Here is a 19,457-nt window from a genome sequence, read left to right on the forward strand (position 1 = left end):
TATATATATATATATATATATATATATATATATATATATATGTTGTTGTACTTGGGGATGGTCATATTGCCAGTTTAGCCAATAAAAACACACGCACTGTATATTTGGTGTTAATTTGCTTCAGCTTTATATTACATGAATCTTAACACCAAATATACAGTGTGTGTGTTTTTATTGGCTAAACTGGCAATATGACCATCCCCAAGTACAACAACATCTTTCAACACACGATTTCACATCAAAAATCTTGCAAAACAAATATATATATATATATATATATATATATGTATATATATAGCAACTGTTGCTGATACCTTAACTATGTTTATATATATATATATATACACCTGATAAATCGTCATTGGTCTATTGGAATTATTCATGTCATTTCATGCATCAGTTTAGAATTATGTACTTTGTCCTCATAATTGCCCTCACCTTTATCCTCATTAGTATTGCTAGCATCTTTGCTATTTTTACCACCACCATCACGATTACTGCCATTATCATCATCATCATCATCATCTATGCATTTTATAATGCACAAATGCTTAACTTCTCTTCAAGTTGTTTCAAGTTACTTCCTTCATTGAATTAGATACTCCCCAAATGGTAAATCTTTACTTCAGTTCTGGGATTACTTTCTGTCTTAATTTGTTTTCTCCCTTTGATACCAATCTGAGTGAAATCACCACTGGTTCTATGATACAAATCTGCCTGTTTGAAAATGTTCATATTCATATATTAAAAATCTTTCATCATGCTTTTATGTAACAAGATTTTGTTATGTTCTGATCACAAAATTCATAATTAAAAGTGAGTTATTTTACTAAATCACCTCCACATTCTTTATTATTTTCAATATTAATTGAAACACATGAAAACAAAGCATCACTGTAACTCACAGGTGAGTTTGATGTGGAAATATCTACTATATTTGTGCCAGTTGTTTTAGGTGCCTATGTACATATGTGTGTGTCTGCCTTTGACTCTATGTCATATGATGGTTGTAAATGAGCATCATCGTCATATAAGCGGTGTTGTTTGTTTCCAGTCTTCCATGAAAAATATGTCTGGCTATGGGGAAATATTACTTTGCCTGGAAAAAGGTGAGTGTTGGTGACAGGCAAGGCATCTGGCTATAGAAAATCTGTCTCTACAAAGTTTACATGACCCATGCAGACACAGAAAAATGGATGTTAACATCATGATGATGTAGTCAACCTCTCAACCCTTCCACTCATGACTCAGTGGAACATTCAGGATGTGCCAGATGGAGGGAGAGACAGTAGCATGAGCACTGGGCTGATACTCATTTTTAGCTGAGTAGACTGGAGCAGTGTGAAATAAAGTGTCTTGCTCAAGGAGACAATGTACCATCCAGTCCAGGAATTGAACCCATAGCCATGGCCTTCAATTTAAATGCATAAGCTGTATAGTTTGTTAAAAATATCAACACACAGGATTTAATATCACTCACCAAATTTTCATCATTCATTTATTTTAATTCACCAGCATCTTACTTATTTTTCTAATGCAGTTAATTTCTTGAAGCGTCTGTTTTGTTTAGCTTTTTCTATGTGTTTTTGAAAAAACTGCTATCAACCCTTTCACTTAAATTAAATTTCATGGTTATTCTAGTAATGATGTTAGATATCTGCTAAATAGCTATTTATAGCAAGTGACGTTGCCTCAACAAAGATATATCTTGGCAAAAAGTAGTTTCAAACATGATTTTCCTCAACAAAAGATAGATTGGTATACAAAACTTTCCTCAGTTAAGCATAAGGAAATTTTGAGTGGGTATATCTGATTTCCACAGTAAAAGTGTTAGGAAAATGAGATTTTCCTTTCAAAGATTTATTCTAAGCAAAATCATGAAGTTTAATCCAACTCATAAAATGCAAATACTACTAAATTCTTTATTTCAGTTTTATAAATGAATGAAATAATCTTATTTGCTCTTATAATTGGATGAAATAATCTGTATTTAAATAAAAGGAAAAGATTCTGCTACTAAGTTATTGTTGCTCTTCTTTTTCTCAAAATTGTCATCATTTATTATTATATTTTCTTTGTAGTTTAGTAGGAAAGTATTCTGCAGGTAAGGAAAGCCTAGTGGGTGGTGGTGAAGGACACAGATTGCACACATTATCCAGTGAAGGTGGCACAAACAAATTCTTATCATTACAATTTTTCAATGAAATATATTTTATCTTTAGTAAAACTATTCCTCTAGATCTGTGATGGAAAGCTAATTGGCCATATATTTAATGTGATAGATTTAATACAGAAATGTTAGAGTTGAACGATTTTTGAAATATTTAGTATTGTTTAGCCATGCCATTTATCCCTTCATAAATGTAAAAATAAAAAAAAAACCTAAAAAACTAGCAGTAATATTCTTTATAATTTCTCTTGTATGTATTTTGGAAGAATTGCAAGAGTACTTAAAACTCTTGCTTAGTGGTTTTGTATCTGGTGGTAAGCATTTGAGGAGAACACACTGTAATGGTGTACTAAAACAGCAGATAGGTGATTTTACAATTCTAACATGAAATTTTGTGGAAGGAAATTTTATCAATTGAGACATGAATTCTGTCTATTTATGAGATACCTTAAATATACCATTTTGGAGTTGTCGTACAAATTCAAATAATCAAAGATCAAGACAGATGTATTATATTTCATACAATTTTTAAAAGTTGCAATATTATTAAAGATTCAGCTGGCAGCTAGTGACCATTCAAGAAAAATAAATAAATAAAATGTTTTTTTTCCTCTCTACAAATTCTAATATGTTTATTGTAAAGAAACTGTTCACGAATTTCAAGAAGCTTGAACACAAAGGACATGGCGTGAGCAGTGACCAGATTTTAAAATAAATCACAACCAATGGAGTCTGCTAACACTATTGAAACATTTTGCTTTTAAAATAGAAATATTTTTGTTGTCATAACTTTAAAAGAAACAAGTTTTCTTTAATGATGTTTTAAAATTATATCTCTGATTACTTTTCTTTGTTATATTTTTCTAGGGCCTATGATGAATTATGAACTGAAATACTAAGGACTTCTGGAAGCTTTTTTTTTTTTTTTTTTTTTTTTTTTTGTAAATGACTTTTGCACTGCAACTACTAACAGATGCTCCACTGTTTTACCCTGTTTCTCACCATTGATGAGGTTCAGATAATAGAAAACATATGAGACTCTCCACTCCCTTTATCTGCTATTTATATTGTCAATAAATTGATTTATTGTTTTTTTTTTTAACAATCGCTTTGTAAAATTTGTTCAGAAGAAAAGAAAAAGAAACTTCAGATCAAAAGATTAATTTTTTATTTTCATACATATTTTGAGCTCCTTTACTAAAAACACATTAGAAATTCTTTAAATAAATTATTCCTAAATGAATAGGTGCAATTACTTAAGAGCTATACCAAACAGCTCATAATATAATCAAGATAGCAGTAAACAGTCTGTTATATAACAAAGATACTACACTAAGATATTCACAATACAACTAAAACATTGGTGTCCACAAGTTACACCAAAGCAGTTCATAATACAACCAAAATAACTAGGCTAAACAGTTCATAATGTTACCAGCTAGATACATAATATAAATATAATATATTCATGATATAAAAAATTACAATGTTTACAATCTAATCAAGTAAAAAGATGTCGTTAAATGATAAAAATTCAATCAAATAATTATGCTGTTGTGTCTTTTTTTTTTTAAGATGTATTTCACGTTTGAAACGGATGTAACCAATATGCCATATGTTTATAGACGTATGTTATAAAACTAAATACAATGCAAACAGGATATCTGTGTCATCCCTAATTAATTGTAGTCAAACTCCACTAGATGAAGCTGCCTGTAGTCTTTTTTTTACTTTGTATACGTTATTGTTTAACCTTCCCATCTAAGCTTTATAATATTTCAAAAGTGGTGGCTTGATAGAATCATTAGAAAGATTGGACAAAATGCCTTGTGGTATTTGATCTGGCCCTTTATATACCGAATTAAAACGCTACTAAGGTAAACTTTTGCTTTTATCCTTCTGAGGTCAATAAAATAGAGTGTATGCATGTGTGTGCATATATATATATATATGTATATATGTGTATGTATATATATATATATATATATATATATATATATATATATATATATATGTATATATATATATATGGGAGAATATACGAAAAAACAACAACAGACGAGGACAGGTGGTGTAAATACACATTATACACACACATGCACACATCCTACTGCTCATACACACACAAATAGGCAAAGTACATTTGAATTTTGCTTCTATGTTATTGCAAAATTGCTGTTTTAATGTCTTTTGGATATGAAAACCAATCCTGTATAGAAATTAAATTTCTGGATTTTATTTGTAGACCTTGTTATTTCTATTCGAAATTTGTTCTTCATGAAGAAAATAACTATCAACTTCAAGCTGATGGTTAAAAAAAAAAAAAAAAAAAAAGTAATTTTTGCCCCAAATATTGCAGAAGATTATTTAACCAGAAAATATACAATCTGTTCACACTTTTTCAGTCAAAGAAAATTTGTATTAAATTTATGCATAATTTAAAATTGTAATGAAGAGAGAAAAAAAAAAAGCCTTTCAAAAGGAGAAGAATAAAAGATTATTTTCAAAACAATTTCAAAGAGAAATGTTTCAGTTTTATTTTTAATTATAAATTTTGGAATATTGTCTTATTGTTTAGATTGCTGAAATCTGTAATATGTCACTGATGGCAAAGGTTATTTTGGATAACCATTCTGTTGCAAGCTTTCAGATCAGAATCTGATTCCTCTTTGCCTCTGCTTTTCCTGAAAATGGGTCTTTCTCATGAAAGTTAACACAAAAATGTTTTAAAATATTTTTAGAATACCCAGAAAAATCACTGTATACCAATAAAGTTTTGTAATTTTAAACCAGATATTGATATGGAGGCAATTTTTTCGTAATCTATGCTATTTGGAAGATACAGAAAATATTTGTCTTGAAAATGTCACCTCCATTTTTGTCACACTTATCGCTTAAGGTTTGTGGCTTAGTGGTTAAGGTGTTTTGCTAACAATCATAAGGTCAATGAGTTTGATTCCTGGTGGCACATTGTGTCTTTGAGCAAGACACTATTTTACATTGCTCCAGTCCACTCAACAAACAATCCAAGTGCAGATGTGTCGTGTGTTGGATTTTCGTTTTCATGCAAGAAAACTGAACACATTGAGCAGAGACCAGTGATGATGGTCTTCATGAAGTCTGGGTCATGATTTGCACAGTCCAGCATATCTTGAGTGATTTCTATGCAGAGTTGCTTCTGCTGCTCTGCCAGTGCCTTTTGAATGAATTTCACCAACACTCTCTGTATGCACAAATCTTCCATTAAAATGGAATGCACTGATCCTGTGCTTATTCCCACTTTGTGAGCAATTTCCTAGATGGTTACACAGCAGTCTTTCATGATTATTCACCAAACCTTTGGAATTGGCTCCTCATTTTGGCTTGTGGACAGCCTGCCTGAGCGTGCTTTGCACTCCACTGAGGTATAGTCATATTTGAAGTGGTTGTATCACTCTTTGATATGAGTTTTACCCATGACAGTATTACCAAAGATCTGCTGCATCTTCTGGATGGTTTGAGCTTGAGTATCACCAAGTTGTTGGCAAAATTTGATGCAATATCTCTCTCTGCTCGATGTGTTTGGTGAAAATGAAAAGCCAATGACCAAGCACTACTTTTGTACTGTAAATGTAACAGTTGGGAACTGATGCAGCCTACCAGTGTGAAAATTTTCACACATGTGTAAGAAGGATGGCATCATCTCCCGCTTAAATCATTTTGCCCTTGTGGCATTAGTTTTGGAAAGAAAAAATAAAGTTGAATACACCTCATAAATTATGAGGGGGAAAATGTCGGGTCCTGAGAATTTTCCTAAACTCCTACCCCCAACCACTTGGAAAATTTCTTCCCAGTAAATCTTTACATACACTCAATCTACAGGATATAAGTGATTATTTGGTGAAAGTTTTGTTAAAAAGTATCCGTTTTTCTGGAAGTTACGAGGCAACAAAGTTGGTAGGGTATTATACTGTAGTTATGCCATTTTCAATAAAAGTTAATGTTAATGGATTAATGTTAACTTCTGTCACATTTTTAAAGAATTAATGGATTAATGATTAATGAGGTTAACTTTTTAATTAATGGTGCCCACCTCTGTATATATATTTATATATATATATATATATCAATTAAATATGAGGATAAAATCTATATAAGATTTTATGAAGTAGCCAGTGTGTAAAACCAACTAAGGTAAAAAATTAATACAAAGTATATAATTTTTTCAAATACATTATTACATTAAGGGCTGTTACTATAAGTAAAGCCACATGCTGGAAAGGGAGGCTGAAGTCAAACTACTCTATCAAATATACACACGTGCTGAAGTCGAGGAAATGAACAAAGAAAAAATTCATTAAATGGTTCAGTTGCATAACAAAATGATTTTATGGTCAGTGCTGTAACACGCTCTCTATTTGTCATTGCAAACATAACCAGAAATATATAAATATAAACACTTATACATACTATACAAATACGATCTATCCACAGAGCATATACAAATGTTCAATCCATGAAAAAATTTCAATCTTGTTCATTTCAGATAGAAATTTGTTCATAGATATATGTGTGAACATCTGTGGATATGTTTGTGTTCATATGAGAGGTATAAGTGTTTATATTTATATGTTTCTGGTTATGTTTGCAATGACAAATGGAGAGCATGTTACAACACTGACCATGAAATCATTTCGATATGCAAGACCCGGCAAGGCAAGTGAGAGCATAATCTGTGTCCTCTGTCAGAAGTGTAGCCAGCTCACTAATTTGTATCTTTACTTCATTGGACACTAAAAACCCTGCTTGCGAAGACCTGTTGAGGCAAGTGAATTTGAAATTTGCAATCTGAAATCGAAATCGAACCGAATCCGACGACTAACACCCATGCCAACATCTCCTTCATTGGACACTAAACTCTGCTTGCGAAGACCTGTTGGGGCAAGTGAAATCGTAATTGAACTATACTCAATGACTGGCACCTGCGCCAGTGGAGCACTAAAAGCACTGTCCGAGCATGTTCATTGCCAGAGCAGCTGTCTGGCTTCCGTGCTAGTGGCCCATAAATAGCACCATTTGAGCATAATAGTTACCAGAGTCGCCTTCTAGCGCTTGTGCTGGTGGCACGTTAGAAAATCATGAGCGAGGTCGTTGCCAATGCCCCTGGACTGGCTCCTGTACAGGTGGCATGTAATTTTGAGTGTGGCTGTTGCCAGTGCCGTGTGACTGGCCCTCGTGCCGGCGGCATGTAAAAGCACCCACTACACTCTCGGCGTGGTTGGCATTAGGAAGGGCATCCAGCTGTAGAAACTCTGCCAGATCAGATTGGAGACTGGAAGAGCCTTCTGGTTTGCCAGTCCTCAGTCAAATCGTCCAACCCATGCTAGCATGGAAAGCGGATGTTAAACGATGATGATGATGCAAACGAACCTTTTAAAGAACTTTTTCTTTGTTCATTTCCTTGACTTCAGTGTATGTGTATATTTCATAAAGTAATTTGACTTTAGTGTCCCTTTCCAGCATGTGGCTTTACTTATAGTAACAGCCCTTAATGTAATAATATATACACACACACACACACACATACAATATATGCATACATATATATAAACACACACATAATTTTTACCAGATTTCACATATCCTCTGAATTTAATGTTCTTGAAGAATAAAACATTACAAGATGCAGTGGAATCACATCAGTAACAAGGTCACAGTTGATGCGATGAAAATTTTAATAATAATTTCTGTGAATGACAGCAGTTATGCATTTCCCAGATGCCTTCGCTATGCAGAATAATGTCTTTGCCTCTTGCCAACCTCTGACAATCTCTCTTCCTGCAGCTGACAGTTTTTTGTACTTTTTAGTGACGGAAAATATACCTTTTGTGGCAATTATAACGAAATTGCTTTCTTATATCAGAGTCTTTGCATGTATTTGAATGGCTATTACATGTCATCCATGCTGCTATCATTTTAATTTCAACACATGGTCTCAAATAAAGTTACTTGCCTAATAAGTAAGTACATCTTTTTATGAAAAAATAATTCACAGATTCTTGAGTTATCAAGTACAACACAAGTGGTTGTCTTAACCCTTTGGAGATCGAACCTCATTTGGAGTTTTAGTGCCAAGAAGATGGAGCCCTTTTCACAAGCCCTACAGAGGGCATGCACTTATTTTCAAAAAAAAATTATAAAAAATAAAGTAATTACTTTACATATATAAAACTATATAAATTCTTATAGGAAATTGAATGAACTAATACAATCTTCGTCATTTGACTTTTCAGTCGATAGACTGGCCCTGTTGTCTCCTAAAGGTTAAACAAGTGGTTCTCAATGCGGATCCATATAAGATTTAGTTGTTAAAAATTATGTGCATTGAATTGGTTATCCTCCCGCAATACATGAAATATTTTTACAATTAATATTTATATAATTCCTAATAATTATAAAAGCACAATAGGATTTTTTAAACACTGAATGGCTATGAAGGTCCATCCGAATAAAATAGGAGTCCATAGGCAAAAAATGGTTGAGTACCACTGTCTTAAACCATTGCCTAGTTAAATGGCACTACCTAAACCTTGGGTGACTTTTCTAGGATCCATTCTGTTGCCAGCATTTGAGCAAGGTCATTGAACTGAAAATGTTTCTCACATCCCTTATGGGCACTGAAAAGGGCATGTGTATGGTTTTCCTTCTTCTGGCTAAGCCAATAACCACCTCAACAAATCTCCTTAGAAAATATTTTATTCCTTTCATTGGTAAAGTACCATACTAAAATTTTGTAAATATTCTTATACACTTTTTTTTATGTCAAAAACAAACATTGAAATACATGAAAAAAAATCCTGCTCTGCACACAAAATTAATGTTTTAACTCAAGTATCTGACAATGCTTCTCATTTACAACATTGTATTGATTCATTCATCTCTTGTAGGTGAATGGTTAAGTTTTCTTTGCAGTCACAAGGTCCTAGGGTCAATTCCACTGTATGACATTTAAGACAAGTATCTTTTCCCCATAGCTTTGCACTGAAACATGCTTTGTGGGTGAAAATGGGTAGATGGAAACTCTGTGCAAGCCAGTCAGAAATTGAGAAATTCTGAAATTCAGACAGCTAATCTTGCCACACTTGTATATCAAAATGATTCAACTTAGAATTATGTTAAGGGCACACATGTCTGGGGAATACTCAGCCACTAACACATTGATTTGATGTTCCTGGTAGTCTACTTGATCAAACAACTAAAAAACATCAGAGTCAGAAACTGTGATCAAGATCCATTTATTATTTCTGGTACCATCCCCCGCCAAACATGAAAATAAACAATCACAACTAAAATAGGAAGTCTGATTTTAAAAAATGAAGATACAAAAAACATTTAAATGTGAATACATAACCAGTTTATTTATGACACATTACAAATTATGGTGCAAAAGTCATGGAGTACAAGCAAAATACAGTACTATCTGCAAACCAATCATTGTATCTGGAGAGATCAAAGAAAAATCCAAATGGGATGGAATTAGCAACTAAATTGAGGACATGGTTTACAGTTTGACACCAAAATCACAATGCTTATTATAGTAATAAGGTTTCAAATGTAGCCAACCAGTGGTAGTAAATGTGGGCAATCAATTTGTTGACCAACTATATGTAATTTTTTTTGTTTTATTCAATTTTTTTCTCTATTTCCATAGAAATTGTATAAATCCAGATTTTCTGTGATTGGGAACCCTCAGGAGATATTAAGATGTATGAATTTTTACCATCCCAGTCAGGAAATAAAAATAAGTTTACTAACAAAAAGTAAAAAACACCCGAAAAATCAACAAACAAAATAACAGTCTGAAGCTTCCACAGTATTCTATTTTAATGGACATGAATATATATCTTTAACTTATCACAGTTACAAAGCTTGATACAAATAAAAGATATTTTAACAACAAAAATAATAACAGATCTTGTTTTTATTTTTTAATTTAGGATGAAAAAAATCCCGTAAATGAAATTAAATTAAAATATCAATATAATTTACCTCCAAAACAGAATTTTGGAAATGGCATTTTTTTTTTTGTCTTTTAATCTGGCATGAAACCTTACAAAATTATATGAAGGAGGACAAAAAATGGAATGTGAAGGTTTAGTGCAGTAACTGAGAATCAAAACTAAACTATGAATTTTATTTACCAGGAATTTAATGTTGAACCATTGCCTAAATACAGAGTTTAAACCAATTTTCTTTTTAAAGTAATGAAATAGTAAAATAAACACTATATCTCTGTTCTAGATATTGGAAAAGTTGCTACCATCTGTTCAAAGAAAAGAAAAGAAAATGAAAGAAAAAAAATCCCCTATAACTGTTTAAATTTTGATATGATGTTAAGGGTCAGTTTAGGATCAGTTCAGATGGAAATTCTCTAATTGTAAAGAGTTTTTTTTTTTTAATTGCAGCAAATATTTTTGTCTATAGATTCCTTTCTATGTGCTTTACTTGAGAGTTAAGAACTGTAACATGAACAATATAGAACTGTTTGGAAAAGTGAAAAATACATACACACACAGAGTTTTATTGAAACTGAATATGTATCTCACAGCCTAAGTTTCATGTTACTGTGATCTTCAGACAATACAGACTCACCTGAAGATTGCAATCATGTGAAACTTGAGTCATGGGATAGACGTTAATTTTCAATAAACTATATACTCTGCATGTTTTGAGCACTCATCAGAGTGTGTGTGTGCATGTCTACACATGTATAACTAACACAACAGACAGAAACATCTAAGGTTGTAAATGATGTCTTCAAAGCCAGAAAAAAAGCCTTTCAAATTAATTGCAGGGGCCCAAATGATTTAATTTTCGTTATGCTTCAAATTAAAAAAACTTACATCTAATATACTAGCAAATATTATATAGGGCCAATTTTTGGCAATTTCATAAAGATCTAAACTAAGAGTTCATAATTTTTATTATTTGTGGCACATTATAGTTTAATTTATTCATTTTGTCTCCATTTTTCTATGCTAGCTTGAATTAGATACTTATTTGAGGCAGTATTTTTATGGCTGGATGCCCTTCTTGTTGCCAATCCCTTAAACAAATAAATTAGTGACATAATCATCATACTATATTGTCTTACAACATTAATGATTTTTGCTTAAATTATGGTTTTCAACATTGTACAGATTTTCTTCATTACTGTCATATTCAAAAAGTATTTTTAAACTGCACTTTTTAGAAATATGTAATTTTGAAAATCATTTTCTAAAGTTTCTAATTTCTTTAAAATAATTACAAACACTATATTAATCATTAGTAATGTATATATATAATATAACACTAATGAAATAACAAATAGTAAAGACAATAATTTAAAAGAAAAATATAAAGGAAATGACACTTATTTGCAACATTAAATTAATAGAAGTTGTTCATGGAATGTATAAAATGTAGTTGCAGTATACAGCTAATAAAGCCATACTATTATATATTCATTTATGTGGGTAATGTATTAAAGTTATAATATAGTGACAGGAAACAGAAAATTAAGGTTCATTACCTAATCCTGTTAACTCACAGTTTATCTGTGTTAGATAGTTCAACAAATATTTTCTATTGTCATAATAAACAAGGGTAACCTAGGATAGGCTTTTGTCTAAATTACATTCAAATAGCAATCAATGTTCTGTTTAAAGAGTTACTTTCATTTCTGGTTCCACAGTTATTAGAGACTTCATAAAATGTTAAAGCATTTATTTATAATTATTATTTTTCTGTAATTTTTACTTTCATTTAATCCTTACAGGCTAAATAAGAATAAATTTGGAAATATTACCAAAATATAAATCCTAAAGAAAATCTAAGTGGATTGAGATTTTGTGTGTGTGTCTGTGTGAAAATAAGTGAAAGTGAAAGCGTTTGAGTCAGGTGTATTCTTAAATTAGCAGATCGATCTCTTCACAATACAAATTAAATCTAAGCTCAATGACATATCTACAGCTCATGTGTCATTGTCAAAATTTTGTTTCCAATATGTTTGGGAATTCACACGATTAGAAAACTCAAATCAAAATATGAGGAGGGAGTAGTTGAAGTTATGCAGTATTTTTTACAAACCTAATCATTTCCCTTCTTGGGTGTAATTTAATAATTTATATGTTGGTTTAATTTAAACCAATTAAAATTTACTGCAGTTCTTTTTTTTTTATATTTTAAAACTTAAATTTGACAAAATATACTACTTTTACAGTGTGCAAATGGAAGAAGACATTTTATTTTCTACACTTTGCAATACAGAAAATCTAAACTTGACACCATATGAGCAACGCTGTAAAAACTTTTTGTGAAGACTTATCATCAGACTTTAAATTTAGTCAAGCAATGAGAGAGAAATTGAACATGATCTAAAGCCATAATAATGTGACAATCAAAGCTGAATAAACTAACAGGTCTCTGTACAATATGTTATAAATGTTTGGAGGTACAGTTAAAAAAAACAACAAAAAACACAGGTAAAGATTATAAATAAATTGAACATTCTGGAATGTAGTAAGAATTTCTGTATGAAATTATTTTTTGGTATAAACATGGATTGAATATTAGCACTCAGCAATTATAATGTCAAACTGTCAAATATGTCTTAATAAGCAAAGAACAAATAACAATTTTCAAAACTGCAATTACTTTCTGGCAATGGTTTGCATTAAGCATCTCTAAAAGTTGTTTCAACACTATCTATTAATAAGAGAACACTACTTAATTTGATAATCACTTAGACACCTTTAAATACATATATTTACATACATTCATACATACACATATAAAATCTTTACCATTTTCTCAGGATGAGCAGTAGTAAAGCTTGGTGGGTAAAACATTTGATCAAGTCACGTCTGTAATCTCACTATAAGTAAGCAAAGGCAACCAAATTTCCTATCAGTTTTTAGTCATGAATGGTGTCATATGCCTACATGTAAGTTTATTTACTATCATGTAATTATTACAAGTACAGAAGAGGTTGAAGAGAATGATGTAGTACAAGTTTCTATGGATAACGACATCTTTGTTTTACAAACTAACAAAAACAATTTTGTATATAAGAAGATCCCATACAATTGATAGTCTCAGTTAGAAAGACTTATTGGAATGTAGTTAAGAGAGAGATTAGAAATTTCTCACTTGGCTAGTATTTACCATATTAACACCATACAGAGAAAACAAGAAACCCTGTGAGTATAAAATGTACAAAATTCAGTTTAAATAATGATCTTTAAGGTGATATGATTTCATTACATAAGCTGCTTAGCTATAATTTGGTTCACTAACATGTAATAAGAACTTTTAAGAAATCCCATCCCTATAATGTTATCAACAAGCTGGTCACTAATGTATTTTTTTTATTTCAGGACATATTGACTAGATTTTTCTTATAGATAACAAAAATAACACTGTATAATGACAGAAATTACTTCACTTTAGATATAGAATTAGGTTTCTTCTACAAGAAAAATTAATTAACAAATTCCAAGAAATATTTTGCCAATACAAATGGAGAAATGGAAAAAGAACAATTTTGAAAAGCATAAAGAAAATAGCTATTGATTAAAAATTAATAAAAATAAGAACAATTTGTGGATGGTCTTATTAACAATGAGAAGCCATGGAGTAAATAGCATTGCATAGGCAGGATAGAAACAGAGATAAAGCTTTATCTACAATAAAACACAAATGTTAACTAATCCAAAAATATTAGTGTAATCTCACATTTAACATTAGCAAAACAATCTTAGGTGGTTTTAGTAGATGAAAACGGTGGGAAGAAAGAGGGCTTTATTTACAGAATTAAAAACAAAGTTGATAACAAAAAATAAAAAAAATACCATGAATCCACTTCACAGCTGATACAGAAGAAAAGAAATGCATTTATCTGGTTTTCTTCGAATGCATTTACTTGTTATTTATGAGCTGTAACTCACATTAGTTCAGAAACAGTGGACTAAACATACTCACTCACATGGCATTACAGTATCAAAAATTACATTAACTATATTGTAATTGTTTTATGTATGAAAACATTTACTTCTAACATTGAATGCCCCCTTGTAGGGATCAATGTGTTAATTATATACAAGTTGTTAATTACCACAAATAGAAGTTTAGTCAATGAAAGGAAGAATTAGGCAATATGCTTTCTTGCATAAAGGTAACAGCTGAAACTGATACCAAAACACAACCATTTCTAATTAAAATACTGCAGAAATAAATGATCTATAATTTTCCTATAAATTGGCTATTTGTGAAGAAAGTTGGTAAGAAGATTGTATGTGTGTGTGTGTCTGTTATATATATATATATATATATATATTATATTATATTATATTGGTTCAGATAGAACATGACTATAGATAATCAATTAGGAAATTGATGACTAATCATTTTAACTTAATTAAAAACAAAATAACTATTAAGTCTGAAGAAATTGTTGCAGTTATGGTGAAATACAACATTGATTTGAAGAGATTATTTTATCCGATACTTTAATAGGATTGTTAGAAAGAAGAAATTTTCAAAAGGCCATCTTAATATGTCATTCATTGGAAAGATCTTAAACTGCCATGAAAGCATCCTGTGAACCTTTTTATTAAAGGCTTTTCTCTCCAACTTTTCTAAATCAATATTTATTGAAAATTTAAAAAGGAAATAAAAATTTTTTTAACAATATTTCATCTCAAATATTTTAAGTGATACATACAATAAAAAGAAAGAAAAAAAAGTTATTTTGATGAACTATACTCATTCACAGAAATCAAAATATAAAAACTATTTTTTTTTTATAAAGAATAATAATTTTTCTTTTCTTTTCAAATGAAATTTTAAAAAATTTAAAATCAAGAAATAATCTTTTTTGTCAAAATTATATTTTGATTTGCATCATTAAAAATACCCAAAATTATATTTTAAAAAATACAGTTTCTACTGGAAAAAAAATGACATAAATGCAGTTTGCTAATCAATATGTCTTATGCAGAGAGAAAAAAAGAGAGAGACAAAAGAAATATAGAATTTAACTTGCTTCTCAACATGAAGATCCTTTGACAAAATCTCCAAGGGGAAGGGGAAGAAGGATGTACATCAACATTCATTCTTTTAGTTAAACATCTACAGGATGCCATTCATACATGTCAAAGGAATTTGTAGCACAGTTCACAGCTTATATAATACAACTGAAGATGGATAATAAACTGCAAAAGACATCATTGTTGCCAGTTTCAAACTTCTTGCTTCAGGCCCAAATCTTACAAGTACATACCATTGATGAGGTAATCTGCTTCATTTGAATGTAGAGCTCTACCTTTGCGTAGTCTGCGTTTCACACGGTGCAAACGGCAGCCAACAAAGATTAACAACATAGTTGTGAAGGAGAGTCCAAGAGCAAGGGCCACAATAGGGCCTTGTGCATTGTCTGAAGGACTTGCTACGACAACCTTTTTCTTCAGAATGTAGTTGGAATGTTCAAAGAATTTAGCTGAGCTTTTTATTGGTTTCTGTGTAACGGAGTTATTCTGATGTAAACTTGTTGATCTTGTAGTTGTAGATTCCTTGCTGCTGGCTACAACAGAATCATTCTCACTTTCACCGTTCACTTTGTCTTTGTTACCATTATCAGTAGATGCTGCATTGGAATGGACAGTTCCATCAGTTTCTGCTTTATAATCTGTATTTGTGTTTGCTGCTTGCATCCTGCTCTCAGTATGGAATCTTGTTTTAGGATGATCTTGTGCATCAGGCCTAACATCTGGTGACATGTTCTTACTTAGGGTAGGTTGCTGCTGCTGTTTACCTGAAGAATAAAGAATATATTCTGTGATATATCCATGTTATCTCTAGTTGTTCTATAATTTTACTTACTTTTCCATTGCTCTACTAAATGACTGATGTAAAACTTCATCACCAAATGAATTATGTAAATTACCACTGACGTCTAACATAGCACAATAGAACAAGGGTTGGTGAACAGGGGTAAATTACCCCAAGTGGGGTAAAAATGAAATTCTCGGTGGGTAATGAGGACACATTAGACATATATAAAATTATAAAAAAAACATGTTCCTTGTTATGACAGAAATTTTTCTTCTGGCATGAGGAGGCAGTCAAAAAGTTACCTTTTGCAACAACCTACCTCACCAAACAAGGATTTTCCACTCCAATGAACATAAAAACAAAGCAGAGTAATCAATTGGACCCTGAAGACTGTATCCAAAATTGCTCTGGCATCAAAATGTCCCAATTTTTATGTAATTGTAACAAAAATGAAACATCATTTCTCCAAAACCTGAAGTGAAAAGGTTTCTAGAAAAATCCTTTTGTTCTATAATGAGGATATTAATTTATTTTATTGCATTTGTTTTATCCTTTTTATATTTATAATTGTAGTCTCCATATAAATAGATTCAATAAACCTTTTGAATTCAAGGAATCTAGGGTTCTTTCCCTTTCAAATCAAGCGGGTAATGTCTGCATAAATAAATATATTTTGGGGTAATTGATTAAAAAAGATCCCCGTCCCCTGCAATAGATTATTAACTGGAATTCCATACCTTAGCCAGAAGAGAAAGAGTAGTGCTTGTGACATTTTCAGGGCTTCTGAAACTGGTGGGAGGAGGGCGGAGAAGTTATTTATTCTCAAACCATGGCATGAGTGTTTGCAACAAATGGACTCAAGGGTCAGATGATGGCATTAAACTGAATGGTGGATTAAGTCTATCACCCCAAATCAGGGATGTTATTACCCAAATCAGGTATGTTATTACCTGATTTAAATATCTTATTATTGTTGTTTTTCTTATGATTATTATAATCATTAATATTGGTAGTACTACTAACACTATTATTAGTGTTATTATTATTATTATTATTATTATTATTATTAAAGACATGACACAGTACTCATTGCTGAGTTCCTCCCTGCCTATTTACAATTTTTTCCATCCTGTGTCATTTATGTAAGTTTTGTGGCTATTCAGTTATATTGGACATATCACAAGGACAACTCATTAATTTTATTAACTTTATTGCTTTCAGACAGTATATAATTGAAATTGTCATCATTATATTTAGGGAGATATGCTTAATTTCTCTTAATAACCAGCACTAGCTAGAACTTCCATTATAGTAACTAGCATTTTGGGTAAAAATGTGGTTAGTGGAGAGCAATGATATATGAGAAGATGCATTATTTACTATGGAACATATGACAGCTTTTGGATGATTTGAGAAGTGATTTACTTAATCATGATTCTGCTTTGACTTATTGAAAGGTTTAAAGAGACCTGTACTAAAATCTAAAGTAATTCTAAGAAGTTTGCTATTTTATAGATGTCACCAAATGTAACGGGGAAACCTACATTCCTAAAGTGTCTAATACAATTTTTCTTAGTTCTAACAAATGCATTTCTAATCTAACAAACAAGAGAAAGAGCTCTCAATACATATTGTAGAATATATCACTGATGATCCACTCTATTACTGTTCAGAGTTTTCACTGAATACAATCCTTCAGATATCCATTGATGTTGTTTAATGTTGTCTCATTTATAATATCATAGGAGAAGGATGAGAAAATATACCAGGTTATGACAATAAAAATATACAATGGCATTTAATGCATGGATGTCTGAGTATTTAAAAAAAGTACTCGGTGTAACACATCTGTTTTGATTTCATATAACTGAGACTGCAAATAGGTACACGGCATGTTAAAAGACAAAACTAAAAGTATTAGCAACAGGAAGGGTATACATGGCTATAAAATACCACCTCAGAAAAACCACCCAACCTATAACAGTGTAGAAAAAGTGAACATAAAACACTACTGAATGTTATTGGCCCTTATAATAATGAGTGAAAAATAAACCATAGGAAACCACTTGTTATATGAAAGGGGCTATGAAAGTGTAGTTGTAGTAAAAATTGAAGTCACAATTTTAAATAATTCTATTGGAACTTGTTCATCATCATCATCATCGTTTAACATCCACTTTCCATGCTAGCATGGGTTGGATGATTTGACTGAGGACTGGTGAACCAGATGGTTACACCGGGTCCAATCTGATCTGGCAGAGTTTCTACAGCTGGATGCCTTTCCTAACGCCAACCACTCAGAGAGTGTAGTGGGTGCTTTTATGTGCCACCGGCACAAAGGCCAGTCAGGCGGTACTGGCAACGGCCATGCTCAAAATGGTGTATCTTATGTGCCACCTGCACAGGAGCCTATGTGATTTTAAGTTTTGAGGTAATCCTTTTTATTAAGTTTGTTCTCTCTCTCTCTCTCTCTCTCTCTCTCTCTCATGAAGCACTGCTTAAATTATAGATTGCAATATTTATGGAGATGTTTCATAAACTCTTCTAAAAAAATCTACTAATCAGCATTGAACTGGTGACTTATTTTGGCAATTGTCTTAAAAATAGGCTAAAGAGGGTGACATGGCTTGCTAGAAATAACAGCCAAATATCTCACAAACTACACCTTGGTGTCTTAAAAACAGGAAGGACGTTAAATAATGTCATTTTAGACATCCCTAAAAGATAGGATAGTTGTAACTTGAATGCTATTGATACTAATTCTGCTTAATTATGGCTAACCTAGGGCTAAAGACAACTACTGTCTTTAGAAAGGACACATTTGGCAATGATGTCCAAAGTACACTATGTCTAATAAAAAAGTCAAACTAATCATGGCTGGAATGCCTCTAATCATAAGCCTGCTTTCTGCTTACTCATATTCATTTTAGAACTGGACAACAATGATTTGAAGGAGCTAGAAATAACAATCAAATCTCCCTTAAATACTGTTCCAGGACTTAGATAATGCAGTTCTAAATACTCCAAAGGCTGGATGGATCACACATCTGCTTGAACAGGATTGCGTTTGGAGTAAATGATAAACACAAATAGTTTCCCTTTCATATGAAAAATGCAGACTGTAAAAAGCGTTTTTGTTAATGAAACATTGAGTTGAGAGAACTCTTTTAATCTTACAGGGGACATGACAACCTTACTAGTGCTGGTGCCATGATAAAATGTACTTCTGTAAAGTGGTTGGTGAATAAGTGGCGACAACATAGGGTTGAGACAATGGTTTAGTCTTGTCTCATTGAGAACATGACAACCTCACCAGTGCTGGTGCCCTGATGTACCCAATATGTTCTGTAAAGTGATTGATAAATAAATGGAGACAATGTAAGATTGAGAGGATCTTTAGTCTTATCAAGGACATGACTCACTAGTGGTGGTA

At 31.6% G+C, this 19,457-nt stretch overlaps 2 protein-coding genes across 14 annotated transcripts in view; one reads left to right on the forward strand and one right to left on the reverse strand.

The window, feature by feature from the left end:
* Positions 1-4,695, forward strand: part of LOC106881457 (protein-L-isoaspartate(D-aspartate) O-methyltransferase) — a 59,285-nt gene extending 54,590 nt beyond the window's left edge. For 11 of the 12 annotated variants that reach the window (XR_001410859.2, XR_001410860.2, XR_008264343.1 and 8 more), the window contains one exon: positions 3,038-4,695. Coding sequence is in view for 1 of the 12 variants with exons in the window: in XM_014931844.2 (XP_014787330.1) it covers positions 3,038-3,056 (19 nt within the window). In the remaining 11 variants the exon portion in view is untranslated. The remainder of the gene's footprint in view (positions 1-3,037) is intronic. The other variant, XR_008264348.1, reaches the window with a different exon arrangement.
* A 4,845-nt stretch (positions 4,696-9,540) lies between these two features.
* The window catches only part of LOC106881458 (uncharacterized), a 53,881-nt gene continuing 43,964 nt past the window's right edge, over positions 9,541-19,457 (reverse strand). For both annotated transcript variants that reach the window (XM_014931851.2, XM_014931850.2), the window contains one exon: positions 9,541-16,004. In XM_014931851.2, coding sequence (XP_014787337.1) covers positions 15,460-16,004 — 545 coding nt within the window. In that variant the 3' untranslated portion in view covers positions 9,541-15,459. The remainder of the gene's footprint in view (positions 16,005-19,457) is intronic.

The sequence above is a fragment of the Octopus bimaculoides genome, chromosome 6, assembly GCF_001194135.2.
Source record: "Octopus bimaculoides isolate UCB-OBI-ISO-001 chromosome 6, ASM119413v2, whole genome shotgun sequence".
Taxonomy (NCBI): domain Eukaryota; kingdom Metazoa; phylum Mollusca; class Cephalopoda; order Octopoda; family Octopodidae; genus Octopus; species Octopus bimaculoides.